General features: G+C 44.5%; 2 protein-coding genes and 1 non-coding gene across 10 annotated transcripts in view; 1 reads left to right on the top strand and 2 right to left on the bottom strand.

The window, feature by feature from the left end:
• FBXW8 (F-box and WD repeat domain containing 8) overlaps positions 1-26,659 on the top strand; it is a 114,146-nt gene that overhangs the window by 84,555 nt on the left and 2,932 nt on the right. Inside the window, exons 8-10 of the mRNA XM_022597934.3 lie at positions 10,120-10,247; positions 23,349-23,522; positions 25,860-25,970. Coding sequence (XP_022453642.1) covers positions 10,120-10,247; positions 23,349-23,522; positions 25,860-25,970 — 413 coding nt within the window. The remainder of the gene's footprint in view (positions 1-10,119; positions 10,248-23,348; positions 23,523-25,859; positions 25,971-26,659) is intronic.
• LOC149747556 (uncharacterized) overlaps positions 1,698-26,659 on the bottom strand; it is a 32,696-nt gene continuing 7,734 nt past the window's right edge. Inside the window, exons 6-8 of one of the 8 annotated variants that reach the window (XR_016387501.1) lie at positions 26,513-26,554; positions 25,195-25,283; positions 1,698-11,392 (exon numbers count right to left, since the gene is read on the bottom strand). Coding sequence is in view for 5 of the 8 variants with exons in the window: in XM_089894512.1 (XP_089750638.1) it covers positions 25,241-25,283; positions 26,513-26,616 (147 nt within the window). In the remaining 3 variants the exon portion in view is untranslated. Of the gene's footprint in view, positions 11,393-23,394; positions 25,284-26,512; positions 26,617-26,659 lie in introns of those variants that run through there. The other 7 variants (XM_089894512.1, XR_016387499.1, XR_016387500.1 and 4 more) reach the window with 7 other exon arrangements.
• TRNAV-CAC (transfer RNA valine (anticodon CAC)) lies at positions 3,933-4,005 on the bottom strand. Its single transcript has one exon. It is a non-coding gene; the product is annotated as a tRNA-Val (tRNA).

The following is a 26,659-nucleotide window of genomic DNA, read 5'->3' as shown; positions in this document are numbered from 1 at the left end:
ATTCTTAACCAGATTGCCGTCAGCTGGGAGGCAGGAAGTGAGCATTTAGAGCTGAGTACCACTGCTTTAATGTTTCCGATTCTTTTTTGGCTTGGGAGGCAGTCAGTGTCGGTGTAGTGCGGGGGTTCTCAAATGCCAGGGAGTATCAGAAAAATACAGATCTTGGGCCTCCACCCCGAAGGCTTCTGACTCACCGAGTCTGGGTCGGGGCCTGAGGGTCTGTTGTGCCCAGTGCTGCCGATGCTGCTAGTCCAGAGCCGCACTTTGAGCACCCCGGGGTAGTTGGAGGTCCACCCACCCAGCTTTGAATTCTGGTTCCAAACCTTCAGTTCTGTGTAAGTGATTGGCCTCTCTACACCTCTGCTTCCTCATATATAAAGTGAGTAAAATCATGATAGCCACTGTATGGCATGGTGGGGATCAGGTGAGACGACGCATAGTCGCAGTGTTTTGCACATAAGAGGACACTGTAAGTCTTAGGGCATTACTAACCATTTTTGCCAGGACTCAGGAAAAGCCTTGTCATATGGTGGCAAACACTGACCTAGAAATGAGATTAGCTGGGCTCAGCCTAGTGCATCCTCGGCTGCTGTTGTTACCTGTGTAATTTGGAGTAAGTTATTTAAATTATTTTAAGCCTCAGTGTCTTTATGCATAAAATGTGTACGGTAGTGTTTGTCTTCCTGTGCTGGTTGTGAGAATCAGATGGAATGATATTCTGAGAGGATTTGTGTGAAAGGAATATCATGATGATTACTAACAGCTGCTACTTACGGTGTACTTCGTGTGCAAGACGCTGCTGATCACGTTTGTGCCGGCACTGTCGTGTACCACGTAGTACCATATAGTGAAAGGTTGTTATGCCCTTAAGCGTGTGAAGGGGACTGGGGTGGACTGTGTGCCCTACACCAAAGGCGCCAGTAGTTCACTGCAATTTTTCATGCTCCTGCATCAGCTGTCATTTGTCTCGGTGATGTGATTGTAGCCACATTCTGCCTGTCTACCCACTTCTAAGCCTTTGTCCAGTCTAACTTGGGGCCAAATGAGAAGTTGCCAGGCCGGTTGCAAACTGACGCGCAAGCACCGTAATATCCTGAATTGCGTATACAGTGTGAAGTCTACAGGCTCACGAGTGTTGTTACACGACCAGCTCTCACTTGCAATCTTCCCATATAAAAAATCATGTCCAGGTTGTCTTTAATTTTGAAGAATTCATTTCATAGTTTGCAGCCTCAGTTTTCCTCCCTACATAACACAGATTTAATGATAACTTTCTTTCTCGTGGGGACTTTGGTTAGTTACATGTAGTTAATATTTGTGAAGTGCTCAAAACTGTCTGTGCTCTTTATTATGATGAGGCCTGCTGGGAACCTGAAAGGAGTATGTGAGGATTTTCAGCTTTGAGTTATATATTTGCATAATAATTATAATCTCTTCATTGTGCTAAATGCTCTGACAGTGAGCGTTTCCTATTCATTTTATGTACCCCATCAACCCGTTCTTTGTTAGTCGTACCTCTTGTCCTTCTTCTAGCACTAGGACAGAGACTGTCTAAAGAGATCCCTGAAGCAAAGCAGAGAACCATATTCTGGTCACTACCTTCCTTCATTATTTCCAGCACCTATGGGTGTGGGGGGAGAGAGAGATTGGGTCATATTGGCCTGCATTTTCACCCAAGTGCACTCCTGCTCTCTGGGTTCTTTTCAGGCTTAGGTCACAATAGGTGTTGGTTTGGCCTCGCTCTGGTCCTTTGTAGGCATCTGCCCACATCACAAAGCCCCATGTTTGGCACAGTCTGCGGTGATTGGCAGTGCCTTCCCGGGCAGAGTCCAGTCCTGGAACAGCAGGGGTTGCAGGTGCATTGGCACATGGTGGTGGGGAGTGCACACGGGCCTGCCTGCCCGGTGCCTGGCGAGGCTCAGCAACACCGTCCCATCCCTGAAATATCCTGTCCTCGCGGGCTTGTCCCTCTCATTAAAACTTAAACATGAAAGCAGTTCAGGCTGCTTCTCCCTTTGTGCCGCGTTTGAGGGTGGACTGTGCCAGAAGCATGTCATGGAAACTGTTGAGGGGCTGCTGAGTTTCAGGGAGCTGTGCTCATGTCAGGGGTCCATTTCTTCGGCTCTGCATCTTGCTGTTTGCTGCTGCTAAAAGCACCTGAGAGGCCAGTTTTTGTTTGCCGGCAGAGTCACCTTTGGGATGGTGGTGAAAGTCATTTTCCACATGTTCACAGATACGCCACGTTACCAAGCCTCTTGCGCTGACTTATCTCTGGCAAGGACTTACAAAATAGTCTCTCTGGCTGATTGTCAAAAATTACATCATATCAGAGTAAACTGCTTTTAAATCAGACATCCATTATTCATGTATATTAACTGCTTTTTTATTTTTTTATTGGCTGTTTTTTGTATGATTTACTCTTTTCTCACTAGCTCGCCTTCCCTCCCCAACTGTCTTTCTCATCGTTTTTTTACAATCTTAGCTCATCTGTGAATTTATAGAGACTGTTCACTTAGCTTTGTATGTGAATATCAATATGCAGACCCTGCATTTTTCGTAGTAAAATTTTTGAGCACATTTTTGTGGGTCATATTTATGTTGGGTCAGAAGAGCAACTTGGGTCGTTTACATGAGTAAATTCTACCCCAAAGACTGAGAGGTCTTTTTCTTGTCTTTTTTTTTTTTTTAAGTTGAGCATTACTAGTCTTGTACTTTAAGTTCTGTATGGAATAAAACTGTACCTCCCACTTATGAACCAGCTAAATACGCTGCTGTTGGTGGAAAGCAAACTGACTTAATATGTTCATCGTGGGGGGGCATATCTTTAATGTAAGGCTGGTGTGTCATTCACCTGTAATCGACACAGGCAGAGGTGTGCAGCACTTATTCATTCTTTCAGCAAATAGATACTGAGTCCTTCCTTTGTGCCAAACACGGTACAGGTATCCAAGAAAGTATCTGTTCACTCCAAACCATGATGCTGGAGGTCCCCCGTGCACCTGGCATCTTTGTGCTCCTGGTACTTGGCCCTGATGCATGGCACTTGACTGTTTGGAATAATAATGACTAGATAGAGTTTATTCTATTTATTTAACCCCAAATCAGCATTGTTGTTGTGTATAGTCAACATTTGCATATATTCGTGCACATTTACCTGAATCTTCTCTCACTGTTCTTGCCAGCATTTCAGACCTTTTATTCTGGAATGATTTTATATCTTCCAAAAGTATATTGTGTAGTGAGGGTCTCTTGGCCACAAGTGCTCTCTGCTCTCGGTATTTTTATCCCAGAACATCTTTATTTCATACTCATTCTTGAAAGGTGGTTTTACTAGTCCTTTATCATTCCAGGATGACAGGTGTTTTCTCTCAGACCTTTGAAGAGGTGATTGGTTTGACTTCCACTGTTATTACTGAGAAGTTGTTTAACTGTCATTCCCATTTAGGACTTTTTCTCTTCTTTTGGCTGGTTTTTCCTTGTCTTTAATTTTCTGTGGTTTCACTCTGCTGTCTCTAGGTGTGGATTTAGTTTTATTTTCCCTGTTTGGGGTTCTCTTGCACTTCTTTCCTTTCAGTTGTAGAAAGTCTCAGCCATTGCCTTGTTGAAATTTCCCCTCATTCTCTCTATTCTTTCTATCTAGAACTCAGGTTAGATGTGTGTTAGACCAACTTGTTCTCCCTTCTGTGCTCTTCCTCACTCGCTCATCTTTTCCATCTCCATCTCTCTGTGTTGTGTCCTGAGTAATTTCTTCATCTTTGTCTTCCAGTTCATAGATTCTCTCTTGGACTCCGTTTAACTCATCCATTGATTTTTTTTTTTCCTTTGGTTGCACTGGGTCTTAGTTGCAGCACGTGGGCTCCTTAGTTGTGGCACACGGGCTCCTTAGTTGCGGCATGCACGCTCCTTAGTTGCGGCATGCACGTGGGAGCTAGTTCCCTGACCAGGGATCGAACCAGGGCCCCCTGCATTGTGAGTGCAGAGTCTTATCCACTGCACCACCAGGGAAGTCCCCTGATTTTTTTTTTTAATTTCTAGAAATTCTATTTGTTTTGTTATTCAAAGCTACTTAATCAGTTTTGCTGCTTTTGACCCCTCACCCTCTTTTATTTCTGTAAACATTTCCAGCATGCATATTTTTCTTCATCTGATAAACATCTGATATCCTTGGAAGCCTGTTTTCTGTCTCTCACTTATGATGAGCTGTTTCTGTGTTGGGAAAAAAACTTTTTTTTAATTGTGAGCTCACATTTGGCTGATCTTGATTTGTAGATCTCCTGTGGGGCCTGGGTTGAGAGGATCTTCCTCCTGAGAAGATTCTGCCAGGTACCAGGAAGCATGTCACCAACATGAAAGTACTTTTATTACTAGACCTGGGGTCTTTTGGCCTTGCAGGTAGTGTAACTTCAAACTCCCAACCTGCGTGAGGCTTGCAGGCCTAGGGCAAACATTTTCCGTCCTGAGCTGAACCTGAGACAGGCAAGTTGCCACGTAGGCTCTCTTCACCAGTGGATAGATTTTTGTTCCTATCTTGCTTTTTGCTGAGTGTACATAGCTGTCCAAGGGGCCCAGCTTTAGGCAGACTTATCAGTTCTGGTTCCACCTGGCACTGGCTGGAAACCTTGCCTCCTATTTCCCCAGTTTTCCAGGCTCTGACGCTGGCAGACGCCCCCAGAGCAGCCCCTGATGTGAGTGCTACTTCCCTTTCGGGTTGTAGTGCTCTCTTCATTTTTGCCTCCTCGGACTTTCTCGGGTTTCGTAGGAGTTAAACAGAATGTTTACAGGAATGTTTACTAGACTGAATCTTCAGTGTTTTTTAAACAGGATGGTTTCCCAGACATTCTAGACATTCATAGTGTGCTGTGTTGTCAGAGGTGGAACCTTGGGCCTGGATACAGTTTGGGAGTTCTGGAATCTGGAGACTGTGGACGGAGATCTGTGGAACTTTCTGTTTTGAGTACAAGGAAGTGGTTCCTTTGTACAAGCCGGCAGCAAGATTAGGCATCCAGAAATGGGGGAATGTGTTAAGCAAAACAAGGACTATCTGAGTACTTATTATGTACCAGACCATGGTAAGCCCTGGGTTTGCCTGATAAATGTGTACCAGTCAGTTAATCTACAAGCACTTACTGAGTACCTGGCACGTGCTGGCCCTTAGTCAGTGCTACAGGAATGAATGATAGGATTGCTGCCCCAAGGAACTTACAGTCTAAGTCTAGGACAGTGTTTTACAACATGTGGCATGGCGCTTGGTAACAGTGCCTTAGCTGGCTTGCTCAAATCACAGTCTCCTCGGTGACCCTCCTACCCTCCAGTGTTTGAGAACCATGGGTCTGGGGAAAAGTTGGAGGAAGCAAATGTACAGTTCAAGGTGGCCCCTTGGGGACACCAGATGGGGTACGTAGATGGTGAATACCTTCAGCGCTGACAAGAGGGAATAAACTCTGCTAAGGGCTCAAAGAGAACACACGGTAAGCTTAATTGGGATGGAAGAGGAGAGAGCCTGAGGATTATTTCCTTTACTCTCTAGAATTTGGCTTCTTATCATGACTTTACCCCCTCAGAAGGGCAAAATATATGTGGTAGTGATGGAGGTGGGTTGTTAGAGATCAGAAAAGAAAGTAGGTAGACTTTGTTATCTCCAGGAATTTCAGTCAAATCTTCCTCCCCATGCCTTTTTTAATCTTTTACTTCGCTGAAATCCAGCACAGCGTCTCCTAACCTTTTCTCTCTCTGTCGCTTCTCTTTTTTTTAGATGGTGGCAGACAAATTATCTTTAATTCACAACGCCTTTAAAAAGCTATAGTCTTGTAAGGAAGCCTTCTGACAACTCCTCACCCCTTTGGAAAGGCAGTGCCTGGGGTCCTGAGGCGGTGAGCCCGCTGCTCAGGTTGATGTTGGTGGTGGTGTAATGCCTTTGGCAGATGACACATAGGAGTGTGAGGAAGACTCACTATTTTGGTAAACTGAAAGAAAACACAAACGGAATTCCTTTTTTCAGTCATTAGCACACAGCCAAAAGTCTGGGACTGCAAGGCTCTGTAATCTCTTCATAGCTATTTCTGTATGCAGTGGTTCCTGTTTCATTATGAGGCTAATAGCAGTCCCAGATTTAGGAAATGTTTGTATTGCTAAATCCAGTTCTTAATGGGTGAAGGAGGAAGTTGGCCTGCCTTGAGCTCACCCCAGTGCAGGGGCAGTAGCCATTTCTTATCCCTTTCCTCATGGTTTGGTTGGAAAGCCAGTCCTAGGCACACTAAATGGTCCGGGTCACACCTGGAAGGGGCGGGGCCTGCCTGCACCGGGGCGTTGCCGATGTTTCCCAGATGTCAGGCCTGTGGCCACCACCTCCATCCTGACTCTACACTGCTGCCCCTACTGTTACACCACCACCTGCTAGGACATGGCTGTAAGGTGGGTCTCCTTAGAGAGGCGAGCCCCACAAATGGCGGACCAGGACAGTTGGTGGCTGTGCACTAGCTGGTGAAGAGGTGGATTGTTCCAGCTGGCAGCCGGCCGAGGCTCCTGCACATCATCCACCCTCCCTGTTCATTCCAGTGCCTGCTGCACAGAGAAGAGTCATAAACATTTGTTTACTGGCTGTGGAAAGAATTAGAGCATTATTTATTTTGTCTAAAAAATGAGAAACAACCCAAATATCCATCAATATGGAATCATATATCCATAGACAAGTTCTATGCAGCCTTTAAAAAGAACAAGATCTATGTATAGGTACTGACGAGGAAAGAACTCTTATTTAGTAGGAAAAACAAGTTGTAGAACGACAGTCCCATCGAGAGAAAAAATAATTTTATACACAGAGAGAGAGAGTGTGCGCGCAACAGACAAGACACACATGTGTATAGAAAAAGTGTAGCAGTACATAGCCCTCCACATCCACAGGTTGCGAATCCACAGATTCAACCAACCTCGGCTCGAAAATATTCCCCCCAAAATTCTAGAAAGTTCCAAAAAGCAGAACTTGAATTTGCTGAGCACCAGCAACTATTTACATAGCATTTACATTGTATTAGGTGTTGTAAGTAATCTAGAAATGATTTAAAGTAGATGAGAAGATGTAGGTTATATGCAAATAGTACACCATTTTATATAAGGGACTTACTTGAGCGTGGGCAGATTTTGGTATACGGGGGGTCCCGGCAGTAAACCCCCATGGATACCAAGGGACAACTGTATACACTAAACTGTTAAAGTGGTTATTTCTGAGAGATGGCTATCCAGAAGGTTACACAAGATATATTATGTTTGAAATCAGAAAAAAACAAAGGTTCTTTAGAAATTTCAGAGAAATCTGAATAATTGACAAAAATGAAAGTTAGGATTCTAAGACTAGGATTTGTGAAAATACCTTAACATCTCTAAGAAGGAAAAAACAGAAAGTTCTTTTTAAACAATGCTTGCTTCCACCAGGTGCCCTCTAGATCTTCCTGGAAGCCAAAGAGAAAGGAGTAGACCCTGCAGTGTCCGAGACTACACACTGCATCTCCTGCAGTTACCTTTGTCAAATGTACAACATGGTTCAGTCATTTTAGATAATTCTTAAAGAAACATCCAACTTCTATACAAATTTGCGCCTTTATCACTGTTTAAACCCTTTTGTAATATACATGTGGTACTTAAGAAAAATATCCCCAGCAACATCTATTGATTTGGCGGTCACATTAGCGCAGAACATTTTCTCCAAGATTCTAGCTATGGGTCGTTTTTTCCTTCTTTCCAGCATATCCATACACATTCTGAGAGTGAGCCAAGTGGCCATGGGTTGAGACTCACCCAACTAGGGCAATAGAGAAAAATTAGTCTAATGCATGGTCTTAACAAGAGGGAGAGTGTGAGCATGAATAATTAATCTCACTAGTCTGTGGCAATCAGATAAAATGAAGTCCCATTTGCTCAACCTTATTAAAAGAGAGAGAGCGCGGAGGGGAGAGAGAGATGCTAAAGGTTGTTGAGGGACTCGTAACGTGGGAAGAACCGCCTCTGAGATGGGTAATGTGTTTTCTAATCTCTGCGGTCTTTAACTAAACGTAATGGTCAGGTACTCTTTGGATAGTTCTGATTCATTGAATTATTAAACATTTTAGAAAATACTTGACTCCTGACTACTAACTTATACAATGAATTTGCAGTCTTTCTGAAGAGGGATTAGATCCCACTGTTTCATTCAGAAATGATCTATCCTTGTCAAAAAAGAACTTCTAAAAAAAAGTATAAAGATATAGGAACAGACTCAATATCAGATTTTAATTCTTATACTTATCATGGAACATTTCTTCCTGCTATAGATGTTGAAGTATTTTAAAAAGAAGAAGAGATTGAGTCCAAAAGCCCTCTTGAAAGCTGTATAGTGATATATAAGTGCAGAATGTTACTTTCAGGGTAGACCATGACATTGCTGGTGTTTTTTTTTTTCTCCCTCCAGGAACCGATTTTTATGTAATTTTTAGGATATTTACTGTAGATAGAAGATTTGATTTATTTCTATGTCCATACTTGGAAGAAGAATCTTATTTTGGATATTTTACAGTTGAAATTTTCTCAGAAACTTTTATTTTCAACTGCATGAAAATAAAAATAAAATTTAGCTTGTTCTCTATGGTCTTTAGGGATTAAGAAGGCATTTTACGGGCTTCCCTGGTGGCGCAGTGGTTGAGAGTCCGCCTGCCGATGCAGGGGACACGGGTTTGTGCCCTGGTCCTGGAAGATCCCACATGCCGTGGAGCGGCTGGGCCCGTGAGCCATGGCCGCTGAGCCTGCGCGTCCGGAGCCTGTGCTCCGCAACGGGAGAGGCCGCAGCGCTGAGAGGCCCGCGTAACGCAAAAAAAAAAAAAAAAAGGCGGCATTTTACATTTTGAAATTGCTCTTTCCTTTCAGATACCGTGAGCAATTTTACTTAATATTATAGTGTTGTTTTGACTGTTAGGAATTTCCAAAGATTCAATTGTTAGAAATATGTGTCAACAATGAGATCAACGGTTTTCAAGGTGGAGTCAATTTATTAACCTCTCAGTACTAAAATAGGAATCTGTACACTGATAATTGATAAATAAATGTATAGGTTAATAAGAAAAAATAGCACATCATTTTCATGTGTGGGCTAAGAGAGGAGACGCTACAAAATATTAACATTAAAACTTTTGAGTTCAGTGATTAATTTTAACCACATGATCAACAGAATATAATGTATGCTCACGTGTGTGTGTGTGTAAAATGAGGAGGCTTTTGAACAGTGAATTTGGGTGCAAGGACTAACTATGTCTTCAGTACTTACAACAATTACTGACCCATGGCAAGCACTTAATGTTAATTGAATTACTAAGATCTTTTTAGTAAAAGACTTAAATAATCTTCAGAAAGATTCCTTATGAATCATCCTTGTTTCCCCATTTGCTGGAGAAAAGGCAGTGTTCAAATGTAATGAATACATTGTCTAGAGATCAAAGATACTCTCTTACTTGCCTCCATACCTTATGGAACAGAGCTTACTATAATTAGCTAGTGGAGAGTGACTGAAGAGAGAGATGTTGGGGAATATCAGTTATACCTCAATTAAAAAAAATTTTTTTTAATGTTTGGGAATAAGACTATGTTTTGGTTTGTAGTTTAATCTAAAGGAATCATCTAGTGGTTAACTGTACAAGCTTCATCATCCTGGATGCTTATACTGTTTGTTCTTTTTACCTTCTGTGGTATAAATACAGAGTGGGAAAAGAGAGAGAGAACCCTGTACACAGACTTCTTGTTAGCCTCCCCCATTAACTAATCAGAAGCAGTCAGTGACCCTTAGTTTCCATGCTTCTTTTTCTGTGTTAAGAAATTGGGATACTGAATTTCCCCATTTGGCATTTTTTTGTGTCCTATGAGTTTGTTTGCACCTTGGCCTGGAATTCTTTGGATTTTTTCTCTTGTGTTTCCTTTTGTCGTTCTAAGAGCCATCCTTATACTATCATTACCTGGAAGGGGTCAGGAAATGGAGTATTAGAGCCTCTTCTCTAATGGGAGCTGGTGCTGTGACCGTGCCCCGGGGCGACGCTGGGTGGAAATTGTTTGTGCGGGCCTGCTGCCCCTAACGCACACCCACGTGTTTTTCCTCCTCCCCAGATCCTGGTGTATAGCCTGGAAGCAGAACGCTGCCTCTCGAAGCTGGGCAACGCGCTTGGCGACTTCACCTGTGTCAACCTCCGGGACAGTCCTCCCAATCTCATGGTCAGTGGCAACATGGACAGGAGGTAGGTGTCAGTAGAGTCACATCTTAGAGCCACAGGCAGCTTCTCTTGAGGCCTGGCCGCTCGGCCTCCACTGAGCTCACTGATTTCCTCCCCGGCTTACCCTCCTCACTTCTCACTCACATCTCTGCCCACCTGAGTTCAGCCCTGATCCCATAAATACCATCCCTGTGAACTTGGAGAACAAAGTCTTGTATTAGGTAATAGTTGGATGGAGTTGCGTCTCTGCCTCATTTCTGAAACACCATGGGAAGGTTGTCTTTTAGGCCATTTGGTGGACGCAGTTGGTGGAAGGTCCAGTGAGACCACTTGGAATCTTTTGTCCCCCTGCTGTAAAATTTGTTTGGCATTTAAAAGCTCACTTTCTAATATTAAAAACAACCACCTAAGGGATGAATCATGTTCAGCAGAATAGGTTTGCTGCCAGACGACGTCAGGAGTGTGTTTCAGACCACTGTGGCGTCCCTCCAGTGATGGGGGAGAAAAAGAGACTTCATGCGAACAGATTCCAGTTTCTATTTAGCTGATTAGCAGTCTTCCCTTTAACGTATTGGCTTAGGGAGTCGGATTTTCCCAGTACAGAGTCCAGTGCCAGCTCCGGCCGCTCCAGGACCCATCAGCATGGAAGGATTAAAGTGTTTGAAAAGGCTGTCTGAGTCCAAATTTTAGGCTTTTTTCCTTTCTCTTCCCTCTCCCCCTTGTCTTTTCCTTTTCTTTCTTCTTCTTCCTTTTTTTTTTTTTCTTCTTTTTTTGACTGGTTATCTGTCATGTCTGATCCAGTGCCCTGAAGAGAGGTAGCATGGCTGGAGGCCAGGTTCAGCTGGCGCCCCCTCCCCTGGCCAGCCCCGGGCTGCAGGTGGCAGGCCACTTGGTGGGGTATCAGATCGTGAGGCGGGTCCTCCTTTGTGCCAAATCCCAGACCTCTGTCGTACCAGTGCAGCAGCTTGCAAAAATAATTATTTTGTCAGATAATATTTTCAACTTCTGACCTTCACTACTACTATCTCCCTCCCAGAGAGCAAAAAGATGTGAGTATGCTTTATTGAAAGAAAATACCTGATCTTTTTTTCCTCGAGCCCTCCTAAAACAGCTGATACTTCTCATGCTTGAGAATTGAACTCCTCAGTGTATGTCCAGGCAGTTTTTCTCTTAAAAAAAAAAAAGAAAACAAACTAGGCTTGATAAGTGGCCCCACTTGTGGCACAGCAAATGAAACACATCAGTTTATAGTTTTACTCTCCCATTTTCATTTCTGACTGAGCTGTACAAAGGCTCCAAGCTTATCTGATAGGATCTACCTGCAGGGATCTAACAGCTCTTTGCTTTCCAGGAGAGCAAATGCAGAGGGCTCTGTGGGGCATCCAAATGGAAGGGTTTGGGATTGTAGGTTATGCTTCAGAGTTTGTTGACAGCATGACCATTTAGGTGTTCAACCACAGCTAGGCTCCCAGGAAACCAAAATGGTGTTCCAGAGAAGAGACCTCTGCTTTCTATATAACGTAGCCTCATTAGCTCCAGAAGCACAGTTACAGCCAGATTGTCATGACCATTGTCAGCTGCACATCCTGCTGTCAGTGAGGAGGCCTGTACATACTCGGTAAAGCTGATGTTTTCCTCTGGAGCAGGGCTGCCTGACCATGCTCCTCGTTGCCAGAGGAGAAGCCAAATGCGCAGTGTAAAAGGGCTCTCTGGTCATTTTGAAGGCCAAATCTGACCATGTTAAAATCCATTTTATTAGTAAACCTAGTAAACCAAAGTTACGTTTTTTGTGGGGTTTTTTTTTACACCCTTTGTCTTTTTGGATGAAAAGAATAGATTGGGACTTGGAGTTGGGGAGGGGGCTATCCAAAATGGCATTTAATCAGGGCCACTTCTAGATCTGTGTGCCAGCTATTTGACCACTACTGGTACTGCAGAGGCTTGCCATCATATATAAGATTGTTCTTTATGGATCACATTAACAGTGTTAGCAATATGAATTTCAAACATGGGGCTTAAAAGCACTATACATCTGGAAAAAGGAAGGAATAAGGACTCTAGACTTTTAAGTGATAGAGGTATGTCTTGTGGGGTTTTTCCCAGAGACTTAATAGCTATGAGTAGGAACTCATCAGAGATGCACACCCAGGCTGGTACAGCTTATGTTTTATTTCAGAAGTGGGACGGAGGGGGCAAATACTATGAAGAGAGCTAGGTGGCTATCACTTCGTGACAGATGCAGTTTAAAAACCTTGGAACCTCCATTTTTATTTAAAAACTGAACTTCTATTGCATTCTCTTAGTACTTTATAAATAACTTGAGAATGAAATGGACTCGAAAGGTACATAAAACTGTCCAAGGTTAAAACAAAAATAATGTTTCTTTAAAGTAAGGAAATCAGCTTGAGTAACTTTGCTAATAACATGGGTGGAATTTTCTAAGGAGTTGGTTTTTTTGGGGGGGTGGGTATAAGCTGAAATTAAAAATGAAACAGCTCACCTAGCTTGTCACTAGAGGTTAAGTAGAGTCTGATAAAGATTAAGAGAATGATCAGGGTGGGAACTGAGTTATGGTTGGATTGTACTTTTCCCTCGCTGGGAGGGAAGGGTTATAAAGTGGGGTTATATAGGTGGGGCTCTGCACAAGAGTTTTAACACTACAGATCAATGAGGTTTTTTTAATGCATATTTTGTCCTTTCCTGCTAAGCCAAGAAGAAAGAGTGGTAAGTAACATTAGAGGAGGGAGCGGTGTGCATCTGGTGTTAGGACAGGATGCTTGTGTCTTACCACAGTGTCTGTCTAGTGCTCAGAGAGGGCTTAACTCTGTATGTTTTGCATTTATTCTAAGATGCACTTTTTTTTCTTTACATTTTCACATCTATGAAAATCAAGATGTGTCTTTTATAATAACATCTTACAAATGGCAGCATGTTAAAATATTACATAAAGTAATGGTGCTTCTTGAATTGGATGGTGTTTTCAATTAAATAAAAGTCTGTATTTGTTCAATGAAGGCAAAAATAAATCTTAGGAATTAGAACAGTTATGAGAAACTTGAATGGGTTACCAAGATAAAGTCTGCAGGAAATAGACCACTGTGAGTTTTTTTGTTTTGTTTCTTTAGTTTAACCTTTGGGGTTCACTGAACATTTAGAATCTGTAAATTTATGTCTTCCACCAAATTTGGGATGTTTTTGGCCATTATTTCTTCAGATATTTTTTTCCACACTGATCCCTTTCCCCTCTCCTCTGGGACTTCAGTGATGTGAAGAACAGACTTTTTGATATTATCCCACAGGTCACTGAAGCTCTATTCATTTTCTTTCCTAAGCCTTACATTCTTCAAGTTGCAAATATCTACTGATTTAACTTTGGGTTCATGAACTGTTTCCTCTGTCACCTCCATTCTGCTGTTGAACCCATCTAGTGAATTTTTTATTTCAGATTTTATACTTTTTTGGTTCAAAATTTCCATTGTTTCTGTTTCTCTGCTCAGAATTTCATTCATTCTTATCATTGTACCTTAACCTCATGGAATATAGTTACAATAGCTGCTTTAAAGTCACTGAGGATTCCAAAAGTCTGGGTTATTTTAGGGTTGACATTTTCCCTTGAGAATGGGTCACATTTTCCTGGGGCTTTTGGGGTGGGAGTATGTCAAGTAATTTTGGATGTATCCTGGACATTTTGTGTCCACTTTCGATCCTGTTACATAATCCTCTGGAGGATGTTGAGTTTTGTTTTTGTTTTAAACAGGCAGTCCCCCTGGTTAGGTTCAGACTGCAAGTTGTGTCTTGCCTTCCGTGGGTGGTGATTCCAGTGTCAGTTCAATTTCCAAAACCTTGGCTGTGCTTCTCTGACTGCCCTGCACATGTGCCACCCAGAGGTTAGTCTGAGCTGGCAGTGGTTGAAATCTTACCTGAGCCTTTGCTGTACTGCTTTGGGTCTGCGCCTGGGCCACGCGCGGGGTCACACGCGGTATCACGGGCTCCCCGTCTCCAGTTCCTCCCTCTCTTCATCCCTGTGATTCCTAGCTTTCAGGGCCCTTGTCCCCTGGGCCTCTGACGAGAAGATGGGGTTTCTCTCAGGGTTTCACCTGCTGGCATCCCTACCACCATGCAGCTCTGTGAATAGGGACTGCCTTGGGGCAAAACCAGACAGAAAAGAGATGGGGGAATCCCCAAAAATGCCACACCCACGTTCTTTGGACTCAGGGGCTTCTCTCCTTGGTTCTTCAGAAAGAGGGTGTTTCTTTTAGCGTTTTAGCTACCACACAGCTGTGCTACAGGAGCTCACACTCGGGGTGAGGCTGTGAGAGAGAAACTCCTTTCCCCACGGCCCCTTCCTCCGTGGCCACTTCCCCCACAATCCACTGTAGTGAGTCAACTCCCCAGGGTCCTCAGGTGTTTGCTTTTTGTGTTTTGTCCAGAGGTTTGGGTTGTAGCAGCAGAAGACAGAGGCAGTAGTGGGCTTACTTTAGGTCAGATGCAGAACTCCTACTCTCTTTAAATAATTTAAATAAACTGTTTAGTTGGCAGTAGAGGGCTGTATTAAAGGGGGTCCCTTCCCATTCTGTTGCTCTCAGTCTTCTCATCTGGGATCTGCTCATTTCTAACGAATGAAATCAGGGATCTAGACCAGAGAATGCTCTGCTGGGGAGAATCAAAACAAGAGTTGGTGATAAGGGTGGGACTTCCCTGGCGGTCCAGTGGTTAGGACTCTGCGCTTTCACTGCCATGGCCCAGGTTCAATCCCTGGTCGGGGAGCTAAGATCCCTCAGGCGGCACGGCGGGGCCAAAAAGAAGAGTTGGTGGTAAGGGCATACATCAGGTTGTTAGTGGGCTGCCAAAGCAATGTGCACCGAGCCAACAAATCCCACTGCTTTTCCTCCTGTAATCTTAAATTGATTTAAAAAATTTTTAGCTTTATTGAGATAGAATTCACATACCTACAATTCACTAATTTAAATTATACAATCCAGTGTAAAGTTCACAAGGTTGTGCAGTCATCACCAAGTCAGGTTTAGAACATTTTCATTATCCCAAATAGAAACCTTGTGCCCATTAGCAGTCACTCTCCATGTCCCCCCAACTTCTCTAGCTCTAGGCAACCACTAATCACTTCCTGCCTCTATGGATCTGTTTTAGATACTTCATTTAATGGAACCAGAGAACGTGTGACTTTTTGTGACTGGCTTCTTCCACTTAGCATAATGTTTCCAAGATAAACCTGTGTTGTAGCTTGAATCACCACTTAATTCCTTTTTAGTATGAGTATACCACATTTACTTATTCATTCATCAGTTAACATTTGGGTTGTTTCCATTTTTTGGTTATTATGAATAATGCTGCTGTTACCATTCAACTACAGATTTTTGTGTAGACATATGTTTTCAGTTCTCTTGGATATATACCTAGGAGTGGCATTGCTGGCTTATGTAACCCTATGTTTAACTGTTTGAGGAACTGCTAGACCCTTTTCCAAAGTGACTGTACCATCTTACAATTCCCACCAGCAGTGTATGGGGGTTCCAGTTTCTCCACATCCTTACCAGTACTTGCTATGGTCTCTGATTATAGCTGTCCTAAAGGTATGATGTTGTCGAACATCCTTCCATGTGCTTTTTGGCCTCTTTGGATAAATGTCTATTCATAATCCTTGGCCCATTTTTTAATTAGGTTGTCTTTTTATTTATTGAGTTGCAAGAGTTCTTTATATAGTCTGGATACCAACCTCTTATCAGATATGACTTGTAAATATTTCTCCCCGTTCTATGGGTTGTCTTTTCACACTTGATAATGTCCTTTGAAGCACAGAAGTTTTTAATTTTGATGAAATTCCATTTATCCAGTTTTTCTTTGTCATTTGTGCTATTGGTATCATATTGAAGAAGCCATTTCCTAGCCCAAAGTCACAAAGATTTACTCCTATGTTTACTTAAAAGAATTTTTATGGTTTTGGCTCCTACACTGAGGTCTGTGATGCATTTGGAGTTAATTTTTGTATACGGTGTGAGGTGGGAGTCCAACCTCATTCTTTTTTGCATGTAGATATCCATTGTCCTAGCATCATCTGTTGAAAAGACTATTTTTTCCCCATTGAATGGTCTTGGCACCACCGTTGAAAATCAGTTGACCATAAAATAGAGAGCTTATTCTAGGTACACTCACCTGATTGAAATTTAAAAGGATTTATTAAAGTAAGCTAAATGTTTTTATGTTTCCATACATCATTTTTGTCCACTGGCGGTGTTATGGGCTGGCTTGTAAGGGTTGCAGAATTTTCGGTCTAGCAGAGCTCTTTAAGACCATCTAATAGCTGGCCCAGCTAAGGAAACAGGTCCAGAAAGGTCGAGTGATCGGTCCAAGGGGCTTATTACTCTTTATGGGCAATAAACAAAGAACTCTAAACTTTAGAGATACAGCTTTACAATACATAAAGCTCTAACCATAGCCTACTTGGATTAAACTGGGCAGTTCTACCTGAAAATACATGTCTTTCTAGTTGCTATTAAAAATGAATCATTCACCAAAGGCCATCATTGGTGCTATATATATGTTATAGCTACTAATTTGGGCATATAACGTTGTTTTTAAAAATCCTCTTTAATATAGGTTCGATGAGACAAAACAATCATGTTATTGATTTCTTTAAAAAAATGAGTTTTCTTGATTAATTTGGTCATTTAAAAGAAGAGAGACTGTTTTAATGCCGTCTTGCTTGTTCCCTTTACTTTCTGGATAGAAATATAGCTGAAGGTCAGGTCCTTCTTAATGAAACTGCTGAGCCAGAGTCTGAACAGGCTTCATCTTTGCCATCAAATACAGTTTGCCTTATTATTTTATGGGACTATTTTATCCAAACCAATGGGAAGCAAGCTCTGAGTTGTGACCCCTAATTAGAGAGTGTCGGAGCTTCTCGCCTTGACAAATGCAGAGTTGTGGTGGCTTCTGGTGCTGCTGCTGGCCGTTAGGGAGAGTGAGTGGGGCGTAAATGTTACATTTGCTCCATCTGCAAGTGTTGTAATAAGTTATTCAAAGCTCTTAGCACAGGACCAGCCAGAGCGTGCCTCCCTCTCAGTTCCAGCACGTTTTCCTGCCCATCAGATGGATGCTCCTCTGTTGGAGTCTTTGGAAGGTTCCGGTGTCTTTTGTTTTAATTGGCGGGCTTGAGCTGACTCCTATGGTGTGATTTTCATTAGAGAGGGGCTGGAGAGAGGGAGTGTTGGAACAGCCCTCCAAACCCAACCATGAATATTAAACATAATACAATTACAGCTTTCAGACCAATTATTTTTTTCTTTTCAACGGGCAAAGTTGATGAAACACACGCTGGATAGGGATTCACAGTGTCTACCATTGGCTTCTTTTTGTCCCTGGAATCAGTTATCTTGGCATGTTTGTGCCCATTTGCTGTGCTACCTGTTTCCCCACGTCAGGAATTTGATTTGAGCGCTGAGGGTATGGGCTCTGCTAGGGAACGCTGCTGTGCACGCTGGGGCCGCGCCGTCAGGTGTGTGAAGCAGAGATGCATTTCATGATGTGAACTCGAAGGGTTCGCGTGGACTTCGCACCCCGCGCTGTGTGCTATCTCTTTCTGTCAGCCACAAACCAGAGCAGTGCCTTTTTGAGGAGATGTCTTCTAAGTGCTTCTCCTTTTTCCCTGTGGGGAGAAGTTCCAGTCTGTTTTTTGGCCCATTTTTGTTTTCCTTAGTGATAAAATACACTAATGCTGTATCTTTTGGTGTATTTGTGTATTTTGTTTGGAGCCATCCATGCCGGTATCTAAATACAATAGGAAAACAGATGGCAAACTTTGAACTTCTGGACCAAATTTGTGTTTGCCTTTGTCTCCTTAACAGCCAAACTGTAAATTATGGAGTATAAATATTCAACAGAGGAGCTCTTTATGAAAATCACTAGAGCAAAATAGACCCTTATTAACCAAATACGCACTGAAAAGTACTCAAGCTAAAAATTTCTCCCCCCTCCCCTTTCCTTTTCAAGTTCCCATTAGTAAGCAGTGCAGCTGTAGCCTCCAGGCAGAGTTCCTTTCATAGCAACTTTACCTTTTCTCCCTTCTCTAACCCACAAATGCCTAAAGATTAGTGTCTGCAAATGCTGACTGCGGGAGCTCTGGAGCTCTTTGTCTTCTGTGTGTTTCCTGCTCGCTCCGCATCTCTCTGGTCACAGACCCCTCCCTGGGAAGAGGGGAGGCGGGGTGGGGGGCCTGGCCTCCCCTCTGTTGACTGGCCTGCTGTACTAAGGGAGCTCTCAGTCAGCCTCGCCGCCAGCAGGGAAGAAGCCATGGACCTCACTCACCCCCGTGTCATAAGACTATAGATTTCTAAAACCCTGTTTTATTTGAAACAAAACATCCACGTGGGAGTGTATACAAGGTACGCTGTGTACAATTTAAGGAACGGAACACCTGAGCATTCCCGCCACCCACCCACCCACCCACCCACTTAAGAAACAGTGTGACCAGTACTTGTGAAGGCCTCTGGGTGCCCCTCCCAGTCGTGAACGAGTTCTTGTTCCTTAAACAACATGGCAGCATCTAGAATAAAAAGTAAAAGCCGCATTTATTCCCCTCATTCTTCCATTGCGACTCTTCCCCAAGGTAACTGTTGTTACCAGCTCCAGTATGTCCTTCCAGAATTTTATCTTTAAATTTTTTTAACTTAAGCAGGTAACCTTTTGAATTCAAAAGCACAAAAAAGTATATATAGGGAGAAGTTGTCTCCTGGGAGCTTCTCTTTCCTCAGCGGAGGCTGTGCTGAGGGGTTCTCTAGAGGGTGCCTGCGCACAGATGCGCGCCTCCCTCCCCCGCCCCCCCAGCTGCCGTCATGCAGCTGGGCCTGGTGCGCTCGGTGTGTGAGTGTGACTGTTCGGGCGACGGCTGTCCTCAGTATGTGTAGCTCTGCCTCATTCTCTGATGCCCGTGCAGGTCTCCACTGTACCGGATGTACCGTCACGGCTTTACCTGGCATCTGCTGATGGAGCTAGGTTACGTGCCTTCCCCGTTGAGCCACTCAAATTCATGACAGTGTAAATACTGTTTCTCATTTTTCCTGTTGGTCTGATTATCAGAAGTCTTTTTGTCTCAGGTTGCTTTTGGGACCCCTTGTGTCTTTTGCGGTTCCCCCACTTTATTATGATACTCTGTAATACGTATATTTCTTTTCATTTATTCTGATTAGAGCTCATGAGGGTGAGTACGCCTATCTTTCATTTTGGAAAAACATCGGCCATTAACACTTTGAATATCGCTTCTTTGCCACACACTAGATTATTTTCCTTCTGGGATTTCTTTTGGGCGTAAGCTGGAACCACCCTTCCTGTCTCTTAACGCTTCATTCACATTTTTTATCTGTTTCTCTCTTTGTGCTCCATTCTAGGTAACTTCAGATTTATTTTCTAATTTACAAATGCTTTGTCTAATCTGCTTCTAGCCTATCTAATGAGTTTAATTGCAGGGATTATGTTTTCGTGTCTAGAAGTTCTATACTGCTTTTTTATAAAGCAAGGTCTCAATACTCCCCTTTGAGTGGACCCCAGTCTTACAGCCTTGCCCCCGTGGTACAGTAAGAGCCAGTCCTGTTGCTTCCTGAGACTGGCACCTGCCAGTAGCCTCACCCCCACCGCACATGCATAGAGGCAACCAAAATTGCAACTCGAGCTCTCCAACCTGGTTTTCTGCATGGGCCCTAGGGAGGTCGCTTACTCTGTGAGCTCAGCAGTGCACTTAAAAGGATGTAGTTAACGTCTTATCCAGCAGTATGAAGTGATTTTCAGTGGGAGGGTCAACAGGGTGCCTGAAACAGAAGCCTCATCTTCGCTACTGAAAAAGTACTGTGGCTGATGGCCTTGTATGTATATATGTGGATGTACATGTATGTTAGATATAGCCTATATAAAACCCTAGAAGCAGAACTGCTAAGTCGAAGTATATTTTTTATTTTGTTGGATATTGCCAAGTCACTTTCTTTGGGCTTGTGCTCACATCAGCCGTACAGAAGTACCTCTCTATCCAGGGCTCACCAGCGTGGAAGTACTACCAGACTTTACCTTTGCTGGGTAGGCAGGTTGAGTGGTATTACTGCATTGTAGTTTTAGTGCACTCTCATTACCAGTGAACTTGAACATCTTACAGTGTTTAAAAGCCATTAGTATTTCTTTTCCTGTGAACTATTTTTTCTTTTCTTAAACTTTATTAAAGTTTAATCCTGGGTTATCAATCTTTACTATAAATTTGAAGGAATTTTTTATAAGAAATTAGTCCTCTGGTGCAAACATTTTTCCCAGTTTACCATTTGCCTTGACTTTTTTTTTTTTTTTGTAATGTTTAGAAAGGCCTTCCTATCCTGAATATTTGTTTTAACTCTCTGAGCCCTCTGTTATTAATGTTGGTGTAATGCATATGGTAGAGCTCCAGGTTGAGAAAGTTGTTACAGGGTATTTTGCTTATAATTGCGAATTTAAGTGGGATCTTTTCTTCAATTACATTTTTAAAACTAGTGGTTGTACAAAGGATAGTTATTGATTTTGACATATTAAAATACATTTGATTCTGAATTACCTTGGATTGTCAACCCTAATGATAAATTTGTCCACTTCTCTTTTCTTCTTTTATCTAATTGTATCTAATTTTTTTAAAACAATGTGAAATAACATTGGTAAAAGTAGATTACTATTTTTTAAAGACTTTTCATTAGGAATAAGTGTTCTATGTCATCAAATCTCTCTTCAGTGTCCACGGAAGTGACCCTCTCTATGGGTTTCTTGTTGTCAGAGAGGCATGGTGGACCACAGGAATGGACATTCTAGACAGAGTCCACTTGCTGGTTAACGTGTTGCTGTGAGTTCTGTTAGTTGATATTTTATTCAGGTCTTAGCACTGGTGCAGATCTGTCGTCTCTGTCATGCTTGTGGTGTCAGGTTTTGCGTAATAACAACGCTGGCTCCATGTAAAGAGTCAGAGCTTTCCTCCCTTTGCTGTGCTGTGGAACAGTAGATGTAGCCCGGGGTTTGGGGAATGCGGGGGGCAGTCTGTTCCTTCCAGGTTGGACCCATTTTGCTTGTTCTTGTTTTGCAGGGACAGCTTGCTCCTCGACAGCTTTCCCAGCTTGCTCTGTGTTCCTTGATCTATTTGGATTTTCTGTCTCCTGGGGGTTAGTTTTGATAATTCTTATTTTCCTACAATGTCATTTATTCATCTAGGTCTTCAAATATGGAGATTCAAAAAATGAACTCAAGAAATAGAAAACCCAAATAGATTATAATGATGAAAGAAACTGAATTACTAAAAAGGGGGGAAAATCAACCTACAGAAATTAGGTCCATGTGTGGTTTTTTAATTGAAATATAGTTGATTTGCAGTTTTATATTAGTTTCGGGTATCATGTGGGGTTTTTTGTTTCTTTCCTGGCAAGTTTTATCAAACATTTAGTAAACTGTATCCTTCTCATCATTTTGAAGTACTCTCAGGCTAATGCTTTTTGCTCTGAAATCTACCTTTTCAGGTATTAAAATTGTCACCTCTTCCTTGTCACATGCAAATGTGCCTTTCGTGTGTAGCATATATTGAGGGTTTTTTTTAAATCTTTTTTTTTTAAAGTACTATTTGGTTCTTTTTCAAACCTGCTTTTTAAAATTATTTATTTAATTTATTTATTTGGTTGTGCTGCGTCTTAGTTGTGGCAGGCAGGCGCCTTAGTTGCGGCATGCATGTGGGATCTAGTTCCCTGAGTAGAGTCTTAACCACTGTGCCACCAGGGAAGTCCCTATATTGAGTTTTGCTTTGTGACTTGAGGCTCTTCAGAGGTGGGTTTGTCCTGTGTGCGTCTGCCCTCCCAGCTGACACAATAGGGCTTTCTAAGCTGTCTGCTAACATTCAGTGTTTGTTTCATACATCCCTCCGTGGCGTGGTTCGGCTCCTCATGGCCCTTCTACATCACTTTCTTTCAGAGAGTATCCATGGGTAGCTCACATTGAGTCCTTTTATGTTTAAAAAAAAAAAAAAAGTCTTCATTATGCCCTCAAACTTGGTAGGTGAGCTAGGTATAGAATTTCCAGTTCAAATAATTTCCCCTCACGCAAAGATACTTGTGTCTGTGCGTGCTCATGTACCTGTAAGAGTTTAGGACCTAGAACGTGTTTGAGATGATCCCTTCTCCCCGCATTATTTGTGTCAGACATGTTTGTCCAGCTCCCCTGCTAGCTAGCTAGTGGCATCTTTTCAGGGCAGCGACTGTCTTTTCCTTTGTGACTTGCAGCATAGGGGCTGTTAATTTCACCTGTACTGAAATGTTGCCACATTCAGTTTTAGCTCTTGTGGCTTATTTCAGGAACTGTTGGTACTTCTAGTGGATAAGAGATTTCTGTCTCATCTAATTTATCCTTATGTGGAAATTCAGCATATACTTGTATAGAAAGTAGTTTTTAAAGATGTTCTTAAAGAAATTCAGATTATTACAAGGTAAGTAATTATCTCAAGACTTTAGATAAGTGACTGCCAAGTGTCCACATACTCTTATCACGATTCTGTTATGCTTAGTCAACTGTAGATGCATCGCCTTTCCAAATTTCAACAAGATGGTGATGAACTTAAAAGTTGAGTTAAATTACCCGAAAAGTGTTATATTCCCAACCAGGTAAGGGTTCAGGTTTCAGACAAATGTAGCTGTTTTACAACTTGCTCTTAACAGACTTTTATATGAACAGCAAAACTGCCATGCTGGGCAGTATACTTACCCTCTGGACAGCCTTCTCAGGCCGACGTCCCCATGGCACTCAGGTCAGCCTCCATCGCAATGGGCTTGTGCCCAGGGCAGGCGTCTCCCCTGAAGTGAGCAGCTAGTGTATCTGTTCTGAGTCCTCCTTATTCCATGCTTTGAACGGTGGGGAGTGCTCTAAACTAGTTCATTTCTAGTGCCTCTTGGCCTCCTCTGAGAGTACACTAAGGAGGTGGTGAAAGTTTAGTATCAGTATTTAGATGTTCGTAACTGAGGGGTTTCATACTCTGTTTTCATAGGGTTGCTGTACACAGACCAGGATGGCTGAGGAGGAATTCGTCATTTCAGGCTCTAATGCTAATCTCTGCGCTCGTCTCTGGCCCTGCAGGGTGAGGATCCACGACCTCCGCACTGACACGATCGCCCTGTCCATCTCTGCCCACCAGCTCGGAGTCTCTTCAGTCCAGATGGACGACTGGAAGATTGTCAGCGGGGGCGAGGAGGGCCTGGTCTCCGTGTGGGATTATCGGATGAACCAGAAGCTGTGGGAGGTGCACTCCAGGTAAGGTGGGTCCTCAGGTGCTTTCAGTAACCACAGTAGCAGCAATGATGGCATCAGTCAGCCACTGAGCCAGGTACTGTGCGAGTGCTGTCCACACGTTACCACGTGGTCCTCACTGGAACCCTGCAAGTCAGCTGCTGCGAAATGGGCTCAGAAATGGCGCTGGTCACTGTTCAGACTGCCACAGCTCCCAGCTCAGGTAGAGACCACAGTGGGGCAGGCCAGACGGCGGGCGGGGGCACTGCAGGCAGCCCATCCGCCCCCAGGTGGGGCGGGCCCAGGCCCACCCCCCTCCCCTCCACTCCAGGAAGTCTTGATCTTCCTTACTGTTTACAAGGGCGCTTCAGACTGAAAGTATTCAGGCTTCAACTAAGGAGGAATTTGTAACTTTAACCTTTAGCTCTAAAATTCAAGAGCTGTTCTCCCAAGGGCAGCAGAGGGCTGTATGGATGTAGGTAAATGAATACTAAGGTGGCCCAGCCGGTTAAACGTAGCGCGCTGGCGTCTGACCTTTAAAGCAGAGGCGGCCTTGCCTGGGGCAGGGGCCGGCTGGAGCGGACCCGAGGCTCTCCCCTGTTGCCCACATCCATCCAGCCCCCGTGCCTGTGCGAGACGGGCACCGAGCTCCCCTGGGATGAGACGTGTCCCCACTAACTGCAGAGAGTGACAAAATGAAGACTGCTCACAAGTCTAGCTTAAGTATGAGGTCAAAAGAGGAACTGCTTTCTTCCTTGGAAGGTGGCCATAACCGGTGCTTGGGCCTGCATCTTTCTCAGACCATGGTGGCCTCCACGCTTCTTGGTTGGCTCTGTCCCTCCCTGCCTGCTGTGGTGATGCACTGAGTTGCCACCAGGTGGTGCCAAAAGGCAACTCTCACGCTTGGGAGGCCCAGAACTGTCTGCCTTTTAAGGACACCCTTCGGTTTTAAAGAGCTGACTCGACCTGGCCTCCAGGACAGCCTCCTCGGCAATCCAGGCCCCCAGGGACTGCCGCCAGCAGCTCCGTTTAGTTCACGAGGCCTGCACTCCAGCAGATCTCATTTCTCTCTCCCTGAAAAGCTGCACTCCCTCGGATGGGTCATTCAGGGGAAGCCAGGCTAAGCGAGGTCGTGCCCAGAACTGTCGTCCCGTCCCAGCCTTCCTAGCTCATTTGTAAGTGCACATGCGGTTCTCACCAGTGCTTAGTGGCTTGTCCCGGAGAAGGCCACCAAAGCAAGGCTGCTGCCTCATCCGGCTCCCGCCCGGGGTTCTCGTACTCACTCGCGTCCTCGCGACACAGCTTGCTGCTGCTGGGCCTGATTCCCTCTCAAGCTCTGGTCCTGCTGTTGCTCCGTCTCCTGCCCTCCCCAGCCCGCTCTCCCTTCCCTGTCCTCCTCGCGGCTTTGTTTTCCATCCCTCCTGCCTCACTGGGCCCTGAGCGAAGTCCTCCAGCCACACTTTCTCCAGTTGGTGCCGCAAACCCTGGACTCAGGCACTCCTCTTGAGAGAGTCCTCTGCTGTGGCCAAGATGCCTGTCCCTGCCTCTGGCACAGCCGTGGCTCAGCCTGAAGGGACTCCCCCTCAGCCCTCCGTGCCTCCCTCCGCCCTTCTGCAGCGGTCTCCTGTTCATGCCGCCAAGTGCTGAATTCTGTGCTCTAGAAACACTGGTTATTTTTTGTGGGAATGGAGCTCACCTTCTTAACAGTTGGGAATCCCTCTGATGGCAGGCATCTGCTTGCATTAGACATCTTTCTTATCCTGTGTCTCCTGGCTCAGTGCTCCGCTGGAAAAAAGTTTTTAGAATGAACAAAAGCCTTTGCTACATAGGTTTCAAGCCATTTTGTTCCAAAACTTTCTGAATGGCTTTCACAACCCAGAGTACACATATCATTTGTAGCCCTCTGACTTTAGGACTGGCGGGCCTTTGTAACAGGGCACCACTCAACACAGCCTGCCGCTGGGGAACCTGGCTCAGAGAGCTGGAGTGACTCGCCCAGGGCCAGCCGGGGGGCAGAAATGGCGCTGTTCTCCACTGTGTGTGTCCGAATTGTCTCAGGTCGTTTGTCCTCTGTGTCCCAACGCACCAAGGTGTTAGGGCGTCAGCCACTGAGCACAGGGACGTTGAGACGTGTTTACAGAGTAGGCTTGGCGTGGGGCCTCCTCCAGCTAGCTTTGGGAACTGAGGCAGACACTGCCCCTCTGGGGGCCCGGTTTCCTCCTCTGTAAAAGAAAAAGCTGGACTTAGGTGGTTCTAGAGTCCCTTGCAGCTCCAGACTTCCGAGACCAGAGCAGCAAAGGTGGGATGTGCTGAGTTCCAGTGGACTTAATCTTGACGAGCGTTCTCTCCCATCTGTTCCAGACACCCCGTGCGGCACATCTCCTTCAACTGCCACAGCCTCATCACGGCCCACGTGCCCTACGAGAGGGTGGTGCGCAACGCCGACCTGGACAACTTCGTCACCCACCGGAGGTCAGTGCTGTGGCTGGGTTGGTCCAGGTTTGTAGGAGTTCAGACGAGACACTCTTAGCTTGATTTTATTAATAGAACATCCCAGGCCACATTGGTCCGTACAGGATGGTCCCCTCAGGCTTAGCCGCTCTTTTTATAGAAGTCAGGAGCATACATGTACATGCGGGCAGGGTGGTATTAGCCAACAACACGTGCTGAGTGCGTTTCAGGCACTTCAGCAGGACGCTACAGGGGGGTGGGATGGGAGCAGGAAGGAGGCCACACGTGCCAAGAGCCCAAGACAAAAAGGCTTAGGGACCTGTGGTATTGAATACCAGTGACAGAGGCAAAGCGGACCGGGGCACGAACCTGTGTCCCCTGCATCGGCAGGCGGGCTCTCAACCGCTGTGCCACCAGGGAATCCCGGGACCCTTTCTGATTCTACTGGCCTGGCTTCCAAGCAGCCTCGTGTGAGGCCTTCCCTGAGGCTGACCCTTTCTGCCTCCCTGTTCAGCCAGATGCCTCCCAGCACTCAGTTCCCTCCATCAAACTTGTCTGCTCACCTGTTTGTCTCTAGTCCCGGGATCTGGAGCGTCCATAACACACTGTGGGGCCGAAGCAGACATGTGTCACAATGACTCGCTCTCCTGTCTCCAGCACGTGCCTGCTGCAAAGACAGAAGTCATTGGGGGGCTGGGGACCAGGACTGA

Source organism: Delphinapterus leucas, chromosome 14 (genome assembly GCF_059928025.1).
Source record: "Delphinapterus leucas isolate spDelLeu-1000000601 "Yukka" chromosome 14, BTC_Dleu_Yukka2, whole genome shotgun sequence".
In the NCBI taxonomy this organism is placed as follows: Eukaryota; Metazoa; Chordata; class Mammalia; order Artiodactyla; family Monodontidae; genus Delphinapterus; species Delphinapterus leucas.
This window is presented reverse-complemented; position numbering and strand designations above follow the sequence as displayed.